We start from the raw sequence: 21,862 nt of genomic DNA, 5'->3' as shown, positions 1-21,862 counted from the left end.
TCGGTTCGCAAAATCTGGGGGGTGATGATCGGCGTTGAGCTTGAAAGGGGGGCGATGAGTCAAAAAAGGTTGGGAACCACTGCACTACATGTAGGTAGTCAGCGAATGATGCTTATTCAGCCAATCAATGAAATTGATATCGTCGTCTGATGTGAAAAATCTAGCAGGCGTACGGGTTCATCTTGATTGTTTATTGTATCATAAAAACCAAATCCGTGCAATTGGGGTGTTGGCTACTACTGTATAACTTGTTGATGGGTAATATCGGTAGCAAAGAATTGAAACCCGTTTTACACTCTGCTCAATATCAACGTAGCAATATTCAGGCGCTGAATAGACCGTTAAGGCGTAAGCTTATATTCCCATTGCATGTCCTCGTCGAAATTGGCGGCAATAGAGCGACGAAAGATATTGATTTATGGGATTATTATATCATTCGATTGCTCCAGTTAATACATTTGGCGGCGTTTAAAACGTCAATATATACTTCAGTACTGTGGCATTATGTTGCCCGAGTCGTCGCTAGATATCGTGTACATTAATACAGGCTATCAATTCACTGAAATGTAGGGTTGGAATTAGCAACATGACGTCACGTCATGAGGTTCACGTTCGCGTTCACACTGAACTTTTCAAAAAGGTAACAGGTTCACACCATCCCTAGTGTTTGGTCATCATTAGTGTATTACTTTATTTCGATCACCCTATTCTTGTGGAGCCTGAATAAACCTCCACGGCCTCTGCGCTACTCGCCACTCCCGCGTGCCTACTGCCTACTCACTGAAGACTGTGCGAATCGCAGAGCGTCATCGTTCCAGTCGCTGCCGAACGCACCATTCCATTGATAATTTTCACAATAATATCACAAGATTGCGATACTCAAGAGAAATTGCGGCTACGAGCGTCTGCGAAGCGAACGCACACAACCGGCCTAGCAATGTCGATAGCATCGCGGCAGAAATGTTGTCGGCTGTTCTAATGTTTTATCCACTGGAGATACACGAAGTACCATGCGACACGGGATACACAATAACACAAGACACAATGCGATGTAATGAACAAACAGGATGTCGAAATGACCCTATAGCACCATATCGGCCTGATGCTCGATGTTGAAGGGTTTGTTTTTGACATTTTACCTATCCTTCTGTTGCACCCGTTTCCTTGCTCTTTGCATTCATTCATCCTTCACCGGGTATTTTCTGGGCATGGTCCGGTAATCTCGAGCGCAGACCAAAGCCAATCATATGTAAACGGGCGAGCTATGAGTAAATACATGTTGAAGGTTTGGATCGGCACGAACTGGGCAAGCCGGCTCGAATCGATTCTGCTGCATTTGTTTGTGCTGTGCTCGCATGACAAGACCGCAAAATTTTGCTACGCGCGGCAATGCATGAATTCTAGCAGCAAACGAAAGTGTAGGTCACCAGCAGTGCGCGACTGCGCGTGTTGTAAAATGTAAATTACAATCGAGTTTAGAAATCGTTACAGACCACTATCGTCTTGCATAGTTTGAATGTTTCCAGTGCATCGTTGGAACAATGTGAAACATAGGCTACAGCCTTAGGACCAATATTGCGAGGTCGTGTCGTTTGACAGCCAGGCTCGTCAGAAATGCTCACAGTGAGAACACATATTCATTACATGCAGTGGTACGAACCGTCGGGTCACCAAGTCTAAGATGCATTTACCTTGAAATGACCTCATCCTATGATTGGCATATGTATTGAGTGGGAGGATAACCGAAAAAAGCGAGACATGTCACAACAAACAATAATTTCGTGACCTCGGGAATTTAAGCTCTATTTATCCCCCCCTATTATATCTGGTGCCCAAAACGTAGTACAAACTAGGTTATTTCTCTTGGGCGACGAGTAGGCTATCCGTATGCAATTGGCCTATTTTCGTACTATATCCCAGTGTAATCGGCGCTAATTTGCCACAATCTTTCGGCGCTTGCGTCATTTCTTGCTGCTCTTGTCACTCCGGCTACCTTGCAATTTCTGCAAATAAATTGAATCGATGATAAATGAATGATTCTTAGTAACTATGCTACACTTTTAGCCTCGACACGCGTCAGCTTCTGATATGCAAGTGTCATCGCCGTCGCTATGTATCATCCTTAGTACAGCCGCCACCGTTAAACGTGCATGTGAATCCAACATCCGGATAGTTGTGGTTGAATATCACGTTAATATTTTAAGCAATTCTATTTGATATGATTTATCTCTAATATAATGCTCTAGTACAGTGGTTCTCAACAGGGGGTCCGCGAAGCATTTTCAGGGGGTCCGCGAAGCCTCTAAAATTACATAACCTAATTTTTATTTTTTTATTAGGAAAATCACGAGGCAGTTCCGCTTCCTTACCAGTAAAACTCCAGAACTCACATCGACAGAATGGCCGTCAGAGATCCATCTGTGCAGACACATTTTAATTGCTAAATTACGAATTGTCTACCGATACATATATTTTACTGTGTAGAGATATTTTGTTGGGGATTGTGAAAAAAAATAAAAAGTTGGATTAGTAAGGTCAATCACGGTGACTTCAAAATGTTTACAAAGATCCATTATCTCCTGTGATTTTCATAACCATTTCCTGTAATAACTTCAATATGAGCTGCTAGATGGAAATGACCAGGCTTGGCGTAATATGTTCATTAAAAAATTGTTTGTTAATTTTAGTGCCATATTTGTTACGATCATAACCCAAATGTGTTGTTAGGAGCGTTACGCGTTGTTCACATTTTCGGCACTCGTTAGTATCAAACGTATTTCAAGAAATGCCGTTGCAAAATTCCCTTTCAAATAATAAAAGTCAGCCCAATTTCTACATAAATAATATGATGTTGTTTTCAAGAAAAGTTTCTGTTTATTACTAGCCTATAGATGTCATTTGCACTAGTAGACAGATGACGATTGCATGATAATTGACCGTGTGGGGTCCACGGGGGTCCTTGACGGTCCAAAAGGGGTCCGCAAAGACAAAAAGGTCGAGAACCACTGCTCTAGTATCCGGTTCTCGTGATTGGGAACTAGTAGATTTCGGATATTTTTTAATTGATGGAGAAGAGAAAATCAATGAACAGTCGCTTTCTAACTGAAGTCATGTCCGTCGCCGAAAATATGCGCCTGTCACGCAATTGCTAGGATCACGGTTGACTTGAAGTCATTGTTGGACCAATAAAATGAACACCGGAACCGTTAACGGGAATAGTTATCTATATATAGATATCCCTGACCACGAAATGTGAAATGAAAAGTGTTTGGATTGTGAATTTTAGAGAGTAATTGTAGTTATAATCATGGATTTCAGAATATAATTGTATGCATTTGATTCAGTATACCGTAGAAGTACTCCTGTTGATATTTTCTCCTTAGTCCACCAGATCATGAATATTCTATACTAGTTCTTCGTAAAAATCCACACTTACTCCAAGTATTCACCAGATACCGTTTTCAGCTCTGGTGCTACCGCACAGTATATGGATGTCTGGGCGCCTTTCTCCGGAGTAACCATCTTGCAAGTACAGATTTGAGTGATCATATAGGTTATGCACCCGAAGAACCCAAATTGGCAACAGTCATCGAATTCTCGGAAAACTTCTGTTTCCACGATGCCGGGGTGTAAACAATTCGCTGTGACTCCTGACCCTATTAAACGTAAATGCAATTTGCGAAAACCAATTTATACAAAACATGCATATCTAGATATCCCTGATACAAGACACCATTCTATAGATATGAAAATTTCTTATCATCCCTCATTGGTAATATAATGGCGATTTGAGAAGGACGGAGTGTGAGTTTCGATGACGAGAATGTAGAAATGAATCGCACAGGCAAGGCGTCGCCCTATGTCTAAACTCATTATTATTATTCTGCTGATATGGTGTTTCAATTCCGCACATATTTCGCATAGATGGAAAGTTATTTAACGTACATGCTATGCATCGAATGTGTAGCAGTTTGGTGTTGAATGGAACAATAAAACAGATGCGCAAGAGTCGTCCCGCTGTCACCTCTAATCAAATATTTGGACTCGAATGACCCAGTATCTTGGACAATAATCGCTCTCGAAATTCAGTGGCCCACCTTCCAGCATTTTGCTCAATTGTCGTGTGAAGAGAATGTTCATTAGCTTGCTCTGGCTATATGCGGTCATTCCATTGAAGGATCTGGTTAAATTGATGTCATCCCAATGTATACTCGCAATTTGATGGGCGCTTGACGAAACAGTAACAATTCGACTCGGTGCGCTGCGCTGTGAAGATATTATAAATAAGAATATATGGGAATCATGATACACGTCATCTGTTATATAGAATACCTGTTTATCTGGATATTTCGTGTTATAATTGAATTTCATCAACTCTATACTCAATTCAACATAAACTTAACACTACTATTAGTGATCGATATTTTTGCACGTGACGATCAACATCTTCCGCACTTCGGTATACTATACACGGTTATTAAAAATATGTGACTGCATTCGATATGTGGTGGTTCGCGTTTTACCCCATGTATGGTAGATATAATCCACCTTCGGATATGGTGTAGGTGTAGCTGTAGCTGTAGATGCTCTCCATCCAAATCATTCGGCCCTAGCTGCCCGCATCGTCGATTAATTCCCTAGTGGCCCCATAGTTATAGCACAAAATACCATAGTCTGATGTATCGGCTTTGACGGACCCGGGAACTTGTTAAACCCAGCTCTCCCGTTCTATGAATCTCACCAGGGATATAGGCTCGTCTGTAGTGATAATTACCTTCAATAAATCAAGTAACAGATTGGTAAGTAAGAAAGGACCCAGATGATTCACTCCGAAAGTTGTTTCGAATCCGTCGCTTGTCTCACGATACGAATTTACTAGCAGACCTAAAGAAAGTAACGATTTTGTACCTATATTGTTTTGAAATAAATGAAGGTTACTGATTTCTACTTGGATTCGGAACTGTAGTTTTGAACAGGAATAAGTTTATTTGAAGTAGATAACGGATCGTAATGACGTACAGATAAGATAAAATTTATAGATTCTAGTTCATTTATGAAAGAGATGTGCTATCCTGAACTATGAACATTCATCCAACTCTTACCCGCGTTATTAACGAGGACGTCCAGTCGTTCTTCCGTTTCAACTATATTTCCTGCGAAACTTCGGATAGACTGCATAGAGGCGAGATCTAGTTTTTTCACGGTCACATCAGTGTGCCCCGTACTCTGGACAATCTAGTTGGAGTTAACAAGACTGATTTCAATGTATAGTATCTATATCTATAGAAATTCGATTTTAACATTGTGAAGACGTCATTATAATAAAGTCAATATGATGCCTCAACGATATGTGATTGCGGAAGATATATTCATAGAAGTTCTAACTTATTATAGTATAATTATTATTACTCATTACCATACTTATCCGAAAGAACCAAGGAATGCTACACTAATGTGCTAGTCTAGACTCCTAGCAGTCCAGGAAGAGTACCAACCCGGTACTTTGCATCTTCGGCTTTTACCGTGTTTCGACAAGCGAGTATAATCCTTGCCCCACGGTTGGCCAAATCCGTTGCACTTTCTAGTCCAATTCCCGTGTTTCCTCCTGTGATTAAAACTGTCTTGCCGTTCATCTTAATGTCTGGATCCACCCATCCATTCGTAGCGCTCCTACTTTTACCCATGGCTTTGCTGGTATGCGTTTTGACTATGAAATTGTTCTTGGCGTAGGCCTATACTATCGCCGCAGGCGGTGTGTTTACTTGCCAACAAGTCATGCGGTGTTTACTTGCCAACAAGTCATGCGGTGTGTACTTGCCAGTCATGCGGTGTTTTGAGCTCTGTTTACTTAGTAATCATAGCGCATATAGTTCTTGATTGTAGGTTTGTAAACCGCGGGACTATGTGATATGTCACATGTGTGTCAAGTTGATAAGGCAACATCATAATTGAATAATCGGCATTACGCATGTACTTAACTCTAATAAATTGATACTATATCGGTGAATTTGAAAAGGAAACCCCTTTCATTTTTTACTGGCAGCAACAAAAAAACGCATTGTTATGAGACGATGACGAGGCTCCTTACTAAATAACAAGTATTTCCTTATAATTGTTTTAAAGCAAATACCGTAATGACATAATATCATTTACAATTCTAAAACTGTGAAATCTGTTTTAAAAGCTGCTCTTTGACTCAAGGACCTTCGTACCCCGTGATATTCAATCTTGTGCCCCCATGGGGTACGAGTATCCCCGTTTTGGAACCCCTGACGTAAAGGTATGTGATGCCTCGACACCAGTGGCGTAGCAGCCACCTGGCGGTTCTGGCTCTGCGCCAGGGGCGGCAGGTTCCAAGGGGGCGGCAAAATGAGGCTGCACAGTAAGAGAGAGAGAGAGAGAGAGTGAGATATGGTATTCTTTTTCGCCTGCACTATCGATCGATGCTTTGACGACGGAGAGGCGATACGGACTTTATAGTTAGGTCATCTAGTCTGCATCCCCGTTTTTTTTCTCTTCCGTGATTGCTGAGCACCTAGCGGGATAACCGCGGATACCCGTTTTCGAGTATTCGGTCTGACCCGGGGATCGAACCCACGACCGCGATGATTCCGAAAACACGAATTAATATGTTAACATGGCGATGGAACCGCTCCGAAATAGCCGTCAAGGCCGATTGTTCGGAGAGCTCGCAGAAAAAGGAGAATGCCTGGTGAACAATCAGAAGATAGTGGCCTCAGTGTTGTTGAAGAAGTTAGACGATGCATGTTTCAAGCTTTGGACAGATTTAAACTTGAAGCTGAAACTAGGTTTACCGGCATACACCACTTAAATGATATGTTTGGATTTTTGAATTCCCACGCGCTGCTGCAAAGCGAAAGTCACAATTTATTCACCAGCGCTTTTAGAAGCACTTATGACGACGAGGTGGACTTTTTGGAGTTACCTGCGTTACCTGCCTTATACCAGTGGTTCTCAACCTTTTTTTAGACACGCCCCCTTTATGATAGTGAAAAATTTTGCGTCCCCTTATCTTCATATCACAAATCCAACCGGGATGTTGGCAACCCCAACAGATTGTTTGATGGCACGGAAGGTCATGACTGTTGATGAGAGAATTCAAAATAATGAAATTTGGTCTATATATAGTAGGGTTGTCCAAAATTGGGAAAATCTTACAAATCCTCCGTAGTAATGTCTTATTCTATAGATTATTGATAAAAAACGACACTGGGCCTTAAAGAATCTCACAGGAAGGCCGTTAAGATTTCGTGCAGAGCGTTTGAAAGTAGCTGCCAAAGAATGGGCGTGCCACCGACCATAGAACGGCGAGAAGACTTGTAATCACGAAACCACGGCTCTTGATTGGCTAATCTGCTATGCTTCAATGACCACGACAGCAGCAGCTTGCTGATTAGGTGATCAAGGAGTCTGCTACCGGCGGCGATTCTGAAAGCGCATTGTATGTAGGTTGACTTCGTGGTTGGGCCAGCGACAACAATTACAAAGTATACAGCAACCATCTTAATAAATCTGACGAATGGTGCGATAAAACAAAATTCTACTACCAGGGAACACTAATTTTAGTCAAGGAAGATTGGATACCAGAAAACACAAACATAAGACATTTCATTCAAACACCCCACAGGGCTCATCAAATAAGCATCGTTTCGGGTAATTCGACAAAACTTAACATCTGGAACCTTTACGCACCACCAAGCAAATCAACGCAAACAGCGTTCTACAACAAACTCACACAGGAGATGAACAGTGAGGAAGAAGCAACAATTATCGCCGGAGATTTTAACATGATCACCGCCGAAATTGATGCCATGAGAAAAAGCAACTCGAAACCAACACAAGCAGCAGTCATATGGAAAAACTATACCTATATAAACAATTACGTCGACATATTTAGATCTAGACAACCACACCCCAAAATATACACCTCCACGAAACCCCTCAACTCTAGACGAATAGACAGGGTATACCTGTCCAAAAACCTTGCGATGGACGTAACAAAATGCGAGTATAAAATCAACTATCTAGCCGACCACAACTACTACATGGTGCTCACTATTAAACCCAAGAAAGATCGCAAATGGGGACCGGGAAGCTGGAAAAACAACACATCACACTTCCAGCATGATAAATATAGAGCGTACGTTGAAAACATATACAGCGAACACGACCTACAGAAGGCAAAATACCAAAGCCTGGACGAATGGTGGGATGCCTTCAAACAAAAAATAAAAGATGCCTCAATCGCATACGGGGTTGAAGAATCAAAAACACGAAATCAAACACAAACAAACAAGAAAAAAAAATAGAAGATCCGAACACAACACCTGAAGAAAAAAAACTCCTAATAAAGGAGCTCAAACAACTCGAAAAGGAGAAAACAGAGTTTCTCATGAAATTACACTACAGAGAAACACTGGAACACCAGGAGAAACCAACTCACCAGTTCTACTCCGAGTTGAAAACCAACAAAAACCACAAAACTCTGAACAGAGTAGCAAACGAAAGTGGAGAAACATCCGAAAATGAAAGACAAATACTGGGCACAGTGTGGAACTTCTACCACAAATTGTGGGGACGGGCACACAACGACCCAACACAAAAAACAAAAGAACTAATTGCCTGTGTGAAGAAACAACTCACACAAGAACAAAGTGACATGCAAGATGCGCTAATAACCCTAGACGAAATCAAAGAGGCGATAGGTGCACAACCAACACACAGTACACCAGGGCCTGATGGATTATCCAGTGAATTTTATAAAAGCTTCTACTCACTCATCAAGGAAGACCTTCTACAGCTTTACAGCAATGCTATTTGCTTCGCAAAAATAGCTAAATCGTGGGGCCAAACCCTAGTGACACTGATACACAAAAAGGAAGACCCGGCACTCCTAGAAAATTGGAGACCGATCTCACTCTCCAATGTAGACTATAAAATACTGGCAAAAATCATCGCCAATAGAATAAAGCAAAATATTGGAGACGTTGTGGGACACACACAAAAGTGCTCCGTCCCAGGCCGACAAATCACAGACGTTCTACGAAACGTCATGGCCGCCAAAGAACTAGCAGAAGACCGAAGAACAACCGTCGTCATCGCTAACTTTGACCAAAGAAAGGCATTTGACCTAGTATCCCACAACTACCTCTTTGCCATAATGGAGAAAATGAAATTCGGGCCAAACACGATAAAACTAATAAACACGATATACAGCAACTCCTTCAACAGAATCTCCGTAAACGGGACACAAACAGAAAACATCAAAATGCAAAGGGGAATCCGGCAAGGATGTCCCCTCAGCGCATATCTGTACATCCTCACAGGAGAACCCATAGCGGAGAGAATTAAAAACAACAGAAACATCCAAGGAGTCAGATTAGGAAAACATGAAACCAAAGTCCAACAATTCGCAGACGATGTCACTACAATGACAAAAGATCTTACATCAATAAAATATATCCTAGAAGAATTCAATTTACTAAAGCAGGCAACGGGACAAGAACTAAATGAAAATAAAACCGAAATACTTATCATCAACAAAACAAAACATTGCATCGTGGAAAAATCCTTTGAAAGCCAAATAAAGCCGAGAATAAAAATCCTGGGTCAACTCATAGGGGAAAACCAAAGTGAAGAAATGTGGAGTAAAACAATACAGTCCATCAGAAAGAAACTGTTCCAACACTCCAAACGATATCTCACGTGGTACGGGAAACAACTCATCCTAAACACGATCATAACCCCTAAAATAATCTACCAAGCAAGAACCCTCTCGCCAAAGAGAGACACTGTAAAAACGCTCAACAAACTTTTTTATGACTTCCTCTGGCATCCAGAAAAAATTGAAATAATGGCAAGACTAAAACTCATCCAAAGCAAGAAAACTGGGGGCATGGACGTTCCCCACATAGAAAGCAAAATCAGAGCAAGCCAAATTGAAAAGATAAAAATACTCACCATGCTGGAAGAGCCGGTGGAACTATGGCACCACCACGACCTATACAAACTGGGACCAACAATTAAAAGATGGAACCAAGCTCTCTTCACCAACAGCATGCCACACAGAATCACACTCACCAAAGATTGGAAAATACTAATAAATATCGATAAAAAACTCGAGTGGACAAAACAACAGTGGGCGGAAAGCACATTGAAGCAAATATATATAGACATAAAGAAAAAGTACGAGGAAACATACAAAAAACCCAAAGCCGAAGCGAACTGGCTGAACATACACCGAGATAACATCTACGTGAACGGGACAATCACAAACAAAGAGAAAATAGCGAGCTACAGAATAGCAAACGAGGGCTATCTCTTTGGCGCAAAAAGAAAAGAAACGGGTCTACTCGACATGAAGCCAGGGCAAAAAGCGCTAACAAACTGTAGACAATGTGGAAACAACACAGAAACATCAAAACACATCGTCTTTGATTGCCCAACAGCAAAAAAGATTTTAGAAAGACTCGAGCGCCTCACAACCAAGAAAAACCAAAAACATACAATCTTCACAATGGAGAATGTTGTAAAAGTGAGTGAAACTGAAGAAAATAAAAATCAAGCCAAAATAATACTCGCCGTATATAAACAAAACATGATACACCACAGAATTAAATTAGACCACGAAAACATCAATGAGACAAACGAGGAATATATGATAAAAGAAATTTACAACAAAACTTGCAACTCAATAAGGAAACGACTTGCACACCGAAACGATATACCACAGGACTTGAAAGACCTCCAAAACAGATTACCATCGGGCCCAGCGAGTGCCTAAAAAAAAAAAAACATATCCGTTGCAAGTTGAAAAAAAAAACAAGACGAACACAAAACCCCCAGACCGGAGGACGCCCCTAAAACAGATGTGGAGAGGGGACTACGATGGTCTGGGTTTTCGGCGAGCCGCAAAAAAAAAAAAAAAACAAAAAAAAAACAAGGCATATAGGCTGCGGCGGTTTCCTTCACAATAAAGCGGTCATGCTTTGAACGTTTTTGTGAAGCAGCTGTTGTTTGTTCTTCATGTATTTCGTACCTCAACATACCCTGAATCAATCCTAAACCATTATCTGCCAACCTACATGCAATGCGCTTTCACAATCGCCGCCGGTAGCAGACTTCTTGATCACCTAATCAACAAGCTGCTGCTCTCGTGGCCATTGAAGCATAACCGATTAGCAAATCAAGAGCCGTGATTTCGTGATTACTAGTCTTCACGCCGTTCTATGGTCGGTGGCACGCCCATTCTTAGGCAGCTACTTTCAAACGCTTTGCACGAAATCTTAACGGCCTTCCTGTGAGTTTCTTTTAGGCCCATTGTCGTTTTTTATCAATAATCTATAAAATAAGACATTACAACGGAGGATTTGTAAGATTTTCCAAATTTTGGACAACCCTAGCGGTCATGCTTTAGACGTTTTTGTGAAGCAGCTGTTGTTTGTTCATCATGTATTTCGTACCTCAACATACCCTGAATCAATCCTAAATCATTAACTGTCAACCTACATACAATGCGCTTTCAAAATCGCCGCCGGTAGCAGACTCCTTGATCACATAATCAGCAAGCTGCTGCTGCCGTGGTCATTGAAGCATAGCCGATCAGCCAATCAAGAGCCGTGGTTTCGTGATTACTAGTCTTCTCGCCGTTCGATGGTCGGTGGCACGCCCATTCTTTTGCAGCTACTTTCATACGCTTTGCACGAAATCTTAACGGCCTTCCTGTGAGCTTCTTTTAGGCCGAGTGTCGTTTTTTAACAATAATCTATAGAATAAGACATTACAACGGGGGATTTGTAAGATTTTCCAAATTTTGGACAACCCTAATATATAGAGAAACACGCGTGAATCGGAGGTAAATCGCGCAGAGCGCGAAAACAAGTCAGTTGACCGCTTCTTCGCGCCCCCTTCAGATGCTTTAACCCCCCCTCCTCCAAGGGGGCGCGCCCTCCATAGGTTGAGAACCACTGCCTTATATCTTCGAATTAGGGATCATATAAATCAGAAGGTTGCTAGCTTTTCGTCCAAACCAATATGAGGCCTCTAGGACGAACACAAATTAAGATATGATCATATGAAGTTGTTCAACTTGAGATTTTAAAAGGGTTAAGAGGCTGGTGCGGAGCTGCGGAGCAGCGAAACCACGTTTGATCGTATAGTGCAACAGCGTTTGATGTTTTACAGTTAGTTAATGCAAAGCTACTTGATTCGACATCATATTTATGCTCGTGTCTGAAACTTTATCTGACCATTGGTGTTTCAATTGCGAGCTATGTGAGGAGCTTCTCAAAGCTCAAACTGATTAAGACTTATTTACGTTCTGCCATGAATGATGATCGGCTATCAGCTCTATCCATCTGTCTATAGAAAGAAACTACTTTCAAAAACTTGAATTTGAGGATATTATCGCTGATTTTGCTTTAAGGCGGCTATTGATTTTCTATTTGCACAATACACTCGTCTTTATTATTTTTGGCCTTAACGTTAACGTTGATACGGTGAGGCTGAGACGCGGCATATTATTTGTAATTCTTTTTATTGACAATATTGCTTGAACATGAATCTACGTCGAAATTTGCTGCGGTCTACTTGAAGGGGGGGGGGCGGCATTTTAAGCGAGAGCCAGGGGCGGCAGCACTTGCTGCTACGCCAGTGCTCGACACACCTTCTTTTTGAAAGTACTTCTCGAGTACTTTTCAGACCGTTCATATTCTGCCTAAAGTAGTCTGTGTATGTATATATGTTAGAAAAAATCACTGCTTCTACTTGAGTAGCAATGCCGACTATACTTTGACCACACCTTTAAATTACATTCATAGATGGGAGGCAAACCAATCCTACATCAGTACTTTATACTAAAAAATAATTCAAAGTCGATATCGAATAAGCAGTTCTTCTTAAAACATAACTAAGGTAACGGGACGTTATGAAGTAAATAACATTACGAATCATTGGGTCACAACTCTACGATAGGGCTACCATATTTTTGTGAAGCAAATTCCGGACACTCTCTAGCGCCCACTAGCGGATTTTTTGAGATGTGCCACATTGTCCGTCAATATGACGTCACAATAGCAAACCATTGCCCATCGACTGTATACACTATACAGGAATGGAGTGGAACATTGGGCCATCTGTAATGTGAGATCTGGTGATTGCTATACTTGCTAGGGTCTACAATAGATTCCTATACGGGCCGGATGATATCACAGGCGGGCCGTGTCTGGCCTGTCAGGATTGAGTTTGAGAGCCCTGCGGTTGGTGCGGTTATCTGTTTAAGTGTTTTAATCAGGTCCGAAAGAACATTTTTACTCCCCTCCCCCTTCCGTCCAAAAAAGCACTGATCTTGGGGCCACCATAGGGTAGTCGATGTTACTTGTTGGGCACTTACTATATGCATTTGGCTGTTAAATTTTATGTATGAAATCTCTCAATAACATTGATTCTTCCGTATATTAGGCCATTGTAAAATGCACCAACAGGTTGCACATCCGGTGATTTCCAGCCTTTTATGGTCGCGACCTCATTTCCCATTTGAAAATGTTCCGTGGCAAAGCTCAAGACTTGATAAGCGGATTACTAAAAAATTCAGCTTGCCCAAACTTATCTAACGGCCTAGGAAGCCGATTACGTCCAACATCAGATAAAGGCGAACGACCGCAAGATTTGGAACCCCTGTCTGTGACCTGATGTATGGAACAGTATCCCGCCGGCCATCCGACAGTCGACGAGCATGTCCACATTCAAGTCGAAATACAAGCAATTACTACTAAATAAATACAGTCCATCCTCAAGATTACCGGACCACGACTGACCTATCGATCTCGCTTCCCATGACATGCCGCCCTATTTCTTGTCGCATTCTTTTTCTATACTATCTTCTTTACCTTCATTCAGTGTGCATGCCTCCTCTTTACATCGCCTTGGCCAAGGTGGGTGTCAGATTCCATAGACAAACTAGTCGCTTCGACATCTTCCTTTCTTTCATTGTATCGCATTTTTGTGGTGTATTGAACTGATAAAATTGCTAATAAACCAATGATGATGATGATGATGATGATGCATCCAATCGACCTTAACCAACTCTAGGAATATACCGTTATATCTTATAATTGTGGTTACAATCAGACTTATTTCAGTAAATGATGGTTATTTATATTTATTTTGATTGCATTTTCGGCGAGAGTAGTGCCAGGTGCCCATACCAATATCATTATACGTTGCATTAACTCGCGCGCAGCGCGAATAAAAATTTTGAATAGCGTAAATCTGCTTGAAAATAATACTGTTTATGTTGATTTACGAAAAAAAAATTGAGACTGCTTGAAGCCTTCAAAATTCCGGACATTTAGGCATATTTTAGAAATTCCTCCCGGACGCAGATTTTTCAGTGAAATTCCGGACATGTCCGGGAAATTCCGGACGTATGGCAACCCTACTCTACGACGACCATAAAAGCGCATGCAGTCAGCACCGTAACTGCCGCACCCCAAACCCCCCAATTGGGGGGGGCCCGAGCTCGAAGGGGGCCCAAAATTATTTCGTGAATTAGCATAAATCACAGCGTATTTTCTGAAAATTGATGCAAATTTTTCAAAATTTTTTCGCGCTGCGCGCGAATTCAAGCAGCCATTTTTCTATATTATTGGATATTGGGCCATTACCGCGCCACGGCCCACCGAGACATACAATCAAGTTTTAGGCCATATAACATGCGACTCCAAGAAGTGTGCCAGAACGGTCGGTAGCGAGAAAAGCTTGGCCGAAAAGGTCTATGCCCTTATGCAGACCGAAAACTTCGTTATATAGGCTACACAAAATACATATAGGTTTAATTGTCCATAGGCTCCTGAATGACTGGCGCCGAATGTTCCTGTCTTTGCAATCTGAACCTCACGAGACAATTACCATCCCGCTGGGGAAAATTTTATGCCAGTGAAGAAATACCAATTTGAAATCGTGTGCGTCTCTTAGTTTAGAAGCCTACGTTTGGGCGATTCTATATTTTTTGATATAGCAGACTGGAAGTCACGAAGTAACACCATAACGAAGTCATATCAACGGGTCCGCCCGCCCGAAGATGTTTAATCAATATTTACGGGCCCTCCCGTTTTCAAGACACTTCACTCAGCTCAACACGGTAAATCTAATTAAGTGAGTAGAGAGGACAATAAATTGATAGCATAATATATATGCAATCACCGATCTGATTGACCGATTTTATCATAAGTTATCGAAAATTTTCGCGCCTCGCTAACGCTCGGCTCACAATACAGTACAGATAATTTCGTGACAAACGCGAACAACGTGATGGGTGCCTGACGAGGTGCTGTTTAATTATTATTGAGTGGTCCTACCTTTTCAAACACACCTCACTCAGCTCTACCGGCAAATCTGATTACGTGAGCAGAGAGAAGATAAAAATTGATAACAAATACGCAATTCCCGATCATACTGACTGATGAAATCATAAATTTTCCGCGCTTCGCGCGCTTAGGCGACAAAAACTGATTCACTAAACAAAGTCCCAAAGTTTAAGATGAATAGTGGTAAACAGTGTATCGCCGGAGGGGGGGTCTGGGGGGCGAAGCCCCCCAGAAGTTCGGTCTATAACCCTATGGGGGGCCCAAGACCAAAGTTTTGGGGGGGGCCTGACGAAGTGCTGTTACGGCCCTGCATGCAGTTATAGTCACAACCGTAACCATTTAATATTGGTGTATTTTCCGCGCATCTATAATGATATTTACTACTAGACTTCAGGCAAATTTTCTTCAATATGCATTTGTCTGGGAAACCTACAACCCATCTCTAGTCCAAGAAAATGAGCCCACATGTTGCCCGAGTGACAGATGAGGACCAGTATAGTTTCAACCTTTTCCCTGATCGCATCCCTTTGAAATAATGAATCAGCTTTCGCAGCCTCTCTGAGGTAAAAGTATTATGTACGTATGTGTAAATTAGCATTGTATTCTTTTATTATGTGATGCAGACAGGAAAGTCATGCATCTCACAGATTAAAATAGTCGGGGAGGGCAGCATGTGGTCCATCGATGTCCTTATTCTTAGTTAGTGGCCTAGACCTACACTACACCCATTTACTAGGAGCCGTAATGTACGTTTATAAAGTATTCATCGGGCTTCGCCAGTTGTAAACTTGTGTCTGCAAACATTGTGCTGCAGTGGGCCATAGGAGTGTTGTGTACCATATTCTCCGTTACAGACGCGAAGTCGTATACTAAGCATAATCGTGATTCCATGTTCATTTTTCCGACGATTATTTCCCAGAAACAGCATAACTGAATGCAAACTTCATAGCAAACCGACTAAGCATTGACAAGAGTAGCCAATTACTGCGTCACGGCATCCATGGTTAAAAATGCATGGAATTTAGGTTGCAGCTTCCCACTCCATTTTGCATCCTTACCAATTAATCAACCTTCTTGTACCCCAGGTGCAAAACGCTGGATTAAGTAAACAGACGACGTGTTAATTGCCAAAATGTTTTGTGAAAACCGCCACAATGTTACTTAATCCTAGATAACAATAAAGAAGAATATTGTAATTTTGATTATGAGGAGAGATTTCAGCTTAATACACCTAAATTAGCGCAACCAGCAGTAATATCTATTCTTGCTTAAATAGGCCACGCGGCCTCAGTGTTAGCACCGTCTAAATGAAATATATTTGTCACTACCATGGCATATAGCACATTTAGTAACATGTATTTTTGCATTACCAAACGTTTCTAACGAACGTGATAGCAACCAAGCGTTTGTGACGTGAGTGAACTCTCCATTGTGCACAGTGCAAGTTAGGACACGAAACCATAACAGCAAAGCTACATATGTTATGCATATTTCATGGCATGGCATGGCTGAGCCTTAGCTAGCCTATTACTTTCCCTGATATAATAACGAAAACTTGCATAGAACAAACGGACTTTCAAGAGAACGGTAAACCCATATCGTACATAGATGCATAACCTCAAATATATCATATCTAATTGACGCAATTCTGTATCGCACTGATGTGTTGGCGAATGATGATCGTGAGTCGCCGCGACTGTGGTGTGCAAGTGTACTGTACATAGTGTTCGTTGCGCAGGGATCAATATCTGCAGTGTGCGATCCCGCTATTATTGATATTATTGGAAGCGCCATGCGAATATTACAATCCCGTGAGTTCTTCGCTAAGCTTCCATAATTTCGCAGCTGCATTGTCATCCTTGGCCCGATTTGCTTCTCTCTTTAATCGACAATTGCTGAAAAAAAAATCAACATTATAATGGGGCTGTGCTGACGTGTGGCGAACGTATGCCTTATCCGACCCGACCTGCCGAAACACGTTTGGCTTCTCGTCCCATGTGTCGCTGTTCTAGTGGCATTTTTCAAATAAACCCCATAAAAAGACACGGCGAAGGACACATATAAGGAAAGAGGAAGCGTAAAATGGACATTGATCATAAACACCACCAATTACACCGCTGAATCGGACATGATACATCTTGAGTATACCAAAGGTGGATGTTAGATTGATGGACCGCACGTATTAGTCGTTTCGACATCTTCCTATCTGTTCTTTGAATCGCATCGTGCCTTTTCTGTTGCATTGTACGCTACATTGTGTATCTTGTACGAATAGAACCACTCGTGTTTATGGTTGGTTTAGCTCGCACCAATATACGGATTCCGCATCGGGCATCGCCCTTACCTGTCGTGCCTTTGCTATATGCACTGCACAATTGCACCACCCAGTAAGTCGTATATTTTCTGAAATACAACTTCTTGGGACGGCACACCACTCGAGGACGGCAGATCTAAGCAGAACGTGTTGCTCACAGTATAATTCGTAATTAAATACCTGAAGTACCGTCCGGAAATTGACTCTAATTCGGGTTCAGTTGCGCAATAGACAACAGTCTCCGCGCCTTTATTTGGTGGTTTCATACACCGCCTCATCATTGCGACCAACGAAATCCAGAAGCCGATGCAACCTGCCAGCTTGCAACATCCATTAGATTCGCGGTATATGTCTGTATTTATAGCCCCGGGATGCAAGCTATTTGACGTCACCCCACTCCCTGAAAGTAATGTAATTATGATCATAGAACTTACTCTACGTGCATGACATAATATATCCAATTTGCGCACTAGCTCGGAAAGGCTGGTGGCCGACTTGGCCTGCTAATTGAGAATAGAGAACCGTCATCAATTTTATATTTACCTGATAGCCTCTTATGGAGCTCCAATGAAAACAAAATATTCATTAATTTGCTTTGACTATATGCGTGGACTCCATTGAAGCAGCTCTGCATATTTAGATCCTCCCAATTGACTTTTCCGTATTTATGTCCAATGGAGGATACATGTATAATACGACTGGGTGCACTTTTCTGTTGAAAAAAAAAGCTTTATTATCGATATTACAATGGTATATTGTCCGTTTGGACGATCATGCGTGTTATGCGTCAGTTCGCATCAGCATATTATGCCGAGTTGGGATATATAGGCTAATACGAATGCCTTCGTTAGAAACGTTTTATGTGGATAACATTATCCGTGCGTTCTTTGAATGCTATGCGAAAATCAAATAATGGGCTCTAGTGGAGACCATTTCTAAGAATTACTTTCAGTAAATCCAGTAATAGATTCGTGAGCAAGAAATGTCCGAGATAATTTATTCCGAAGTGCAACTCATATCCATCTTCCGTTGTCCTGTAAGTATTCGCCAAAATCCCTGTTGATTAAGATAAATTGATTGCACAAAGTGTACGAAACTATCGATCATAAGAAGTTATTTATAGGAATGCCACCAAACATGCAATTTAACTTGAATTCCACATCTTATATGATAAGAAGCCTTGGGCATAATACCGAGCTCGTGCAGGAACTCTGCATCTGCAATACCGCAAATGATGTAAGTTTTGCTCATTCAGCCATAGTCACAAGACGTTTTAGAATCCAGAAAACGATATGGAATTGTTTATGAACTCCTAAACGTACGATTGACATATTACACAAACCTGCATTATTGATGAGAATGTCCAGTCTATCTTCAGATTCGCATATCTCATGAGCAAATTGCCGTATAGATTCGAAGGAAGCCAAGTCTAGCTGTTTCACCGCTATGTTACTGTTTTTCGCTTCTTGCTCAATCTAGATAATTAACATGAATTTACTTAAACTTATTTACAAATAAGCTGCAGGCCGCTATACGGAAAAGTAGCTGCCGGGGTTGTAATTACTCGAGTCGCAATATTCTCGTGACTCAAGTCGTTTTCTTGAAGATGGAAAATGACTCGACTTGGCTTGAGTCACTTCGGATTGACTCGACTTATTGAGCCTGATTGAGTCATGTAATATATGACTTCATTCAAGTATATAGGCCCCATATTTATTTTGTTGGCCTTTTTTAGGTGTCTCTTTCTCTCGCTACAATTTATGGATTCACCAATTTTCATTGTCATAGGCATTTTTCGTTAGTACAATTTCGGAAGTAACTGCTAGATCAGTGGTATTTAACCTTTACTAACCGGTGGAACACTTACGCAGGCCTTCGTGGGACCCCAGATTTTCGCCGAGTCATAATAATGAAGATCTCTACCACTACCACAATACACACACATCTATCTAGCTAGACATTACAATGATTACTGGCGCACAAAATATAATGTGAATCAACAGTGTGTAAAAAGAATATTCACACAAAACGAAAACATAATAATGAATAGTCATAGAAACTCGACGTTACTTATATGCTGTTCCCATTCAGATACCAGTTCAGAAATGCGAGGCTTCACCATAGAAAGTGACATCGTATTGTCAGGTCGAAACGCAACAGCGTGATACCCGCAATTGCTTAATTCTAAATGAGCTTCTATATATTGGAGATGGAATTGGCATTTCAGAATGTCTGGCTTTCGATTTCGATCCCCAACCCCTGCATACGCACAATATCGCCTGCTGATTGGGCTTAATTGCCTGCAACCGATGATGGCCAAGACGGGTGTATCATAACAAATCATATTTATGAGTTGAGTGTGTCTTATGCTTGACAACCACGGAGCCCCTAGACTGGATCGTGGAACCCCTATACAGTGTCCCGCGGAACAACGGTTAAGAAATATTGTGCTAGAAGTATGCCACACCTCACACCTTCATTTTCTACTTCGATGTGAAGTAGTTTCGACAGGTCTTGGAAATAGCAATTTGTAATAAAGTAGAAATTTTTGCTTTTACTTCTACTTCTAGATGAGTACCAATATCGCTGACTATACTTTGACCTCCTCTGTCAGAGAGTTATTTATTGTGACTCGGAACCTCGTTATTTGGTTACAACCCTGATCCCTGCACTGAGTTATATAGACCTTCCGGTATTCGTAAATATTTGACAAGTAACGATCGATGGGACGACCGTCCGTCCCCGTCACGTTTTACTGAAGTCCCTTGCTCCATGCACTTACCAACTCCTTTGATAATTCTGCTCTATCACGGTCTCGACATGCCAAAATAAGTCTTGCTCCTTGTTTAGCCAAAGCCAATGCAGATTCGAAGCCGATTCCCCGGTTAGCTCCCGTGATAATCACGGTTTTGCCTTCGAGATTTCCAGAACGGAGGAACTCCGTTCTATCCTCCATAGCAGTAGGTATGAGTATAGTTACCTAATGGATATTTAGACCACCAGAAAGACGCTACTACTACAGCATATATTTTGATCGACTGCAAAACCCATGACCTGGGTTCTTATACCTTCGAACGAAGACGAATTTCTCCTCAGCTATACATACGAAACTTGATTACGTCACTGCGAGTGCGTATTAGTGTCGTTGCTAGTTATTCAGGTATGCTTACTAGGCCCGCAATCACATCATTTGCCCCACACATAATGATAATCCGTGGCTAATATTTAAATACGCCTTCAAATATATATACGCCCGTACACGGGAACTAGCTATCTCGCGGAGATGCGGAAATATAGTGACGTCGCCCGAGAGCATGAAGCGCTACAGTGGTATGTATATAAAATATATGATTGCCCGAGAAAGAATACCATTTTCGCGTCGTATCTATTATAGGATATAGCGCCGTGGTTCTCTCATGCGCGAACGTTCGAATGGCATATCACGTTTAAAAAGTACATTGTGGCATATGAAACCTGTATGTGTTGGAATAAACACGAAATTGGCAATTAAATACCGTGAATATATTTTCGTGATCCAAAATTCTTTTTACAATGATCTTCCTAATTAAAAAAGCCGTTGCTGAACAGAAGCAGCTTATTAATCCTGCCTATTTATGCTTGAGTATACATAACAGTCTATTCATGGAAAACATTCAGTTTTCCATGGTCTATTTGTGTTTGCATGGTCAGTTGCGTCATTGTTACTGATATGACTCTGCTATCGACTGACCAACCAGAGACTCTGCTGACTCCCCGAAACAAGACTGAATAGTTATTATAGGGGGCTATCATGATCATTGATCAGGCATCAATACCAGAAGTTGACTTAGTTATCCGCAAGGTTAGTGTTGACATACGTGCTTCCAATGAAAATCCTTTCTCTGCTGCAGCAACTTCAATACCACTTATAAGCTTGTTTTCCCCAAAGTTCAAGACATGAAAGTGCGTCTACGCCGCGAAATCCCAATTATTGGCCATAAACTCCGAAAAAAACTTAACCGTTAACATCGCTGGTCGGTTGTCATTCTATTTCCAACCCGGAAAATGCGGAATACCTCGGAATTTTACTGAACTCGAACATGTCCTGGAAGAGTCGCGTTCAGTCGCAAATAAAACAAAATTATCACATAACTGTGGTCTGTTCTACAGCCACAGAGACTAT

The 21,862-nt window shown here is 41.5% G+C and overlaps 1 protein-coding gene across 1 annotated transcript; it reads right to left on the bottom strand.

Moving 5' to 3' along the window:
- Positions 1–812: 812 nt before the first annotated feature.
- Positions 813–21,129, bottom strand: LOC145454244 (uncharacterized). Its single transcript, XM_080332243.1, has 13 exons — positions 20,483–21,129; positions 19,043–19,175; positions 18,647–18,756; positions 18,244–18,412; positions 17,881–18,100; positions 17,192–17,281; positions 10,782–10,800; positions 5,496–5,732; positions 5,103–5,235; positions 4,775–4,884; positions 4,098–4,266; positions 3,437–3,656; positions 813–2,003 (listed from the first exon to the last, which is right to left on the bottom strand). The coding sequence occupies exons 1-13, from the start codon at positions 20,654–20,656 to the stop codon at positions 1,910–1,912; spliced, it is 1,878 nt and encodes a 625-aa protein (XP_080188369.1). The 5' UTR covers positions 20,657–21,129; the 3' UTR covers positions 813–1,909.
- Between the last annotated feature and the right edge of the window lie 733 nt (positions 21,130–21,862).

This window comes from Botryllus schlosseri, chromosome 13 (assembly GCF_051294905.1).
Source record: "Botryllus schlosseri isolate E-star chromosome 13, Bs_hap1, whole genome shotgun sequence".
Lineage (NCBI taxonomy): Eukaryota > Metazoa > Chordata > Ascidiacea > Stolidobranchia > Styelidae > Botryllus > Botryllus schlosseri.
This window is presented reverse-complemented; position numbering and strand designations above follow the sequence as displayed.

Coding starts and splice junctions, on each gene's coding strand:
- LOC145454244 (XM_080332243.1), bottom strand. CDS start 20,656: ATGGAGGATAGAACGGAGTTCCTCCGTTCTGGAAATCTCGAAGGCAAA. Junction 18,101..18,243: donor GCTCCATAAGAGGCTATCAG/GTAAATATAAAA, acceptor CATTACTTTCAG/GGAGTGGGGTGACGTCAAAT. Junction 5,236..5,495: donor CCGAAGATGCAAAGTACCGG/GTTGGTACTCTT, acceptor AACTCCAACTAG/ATTGTCCAGAGTACGGGGCA.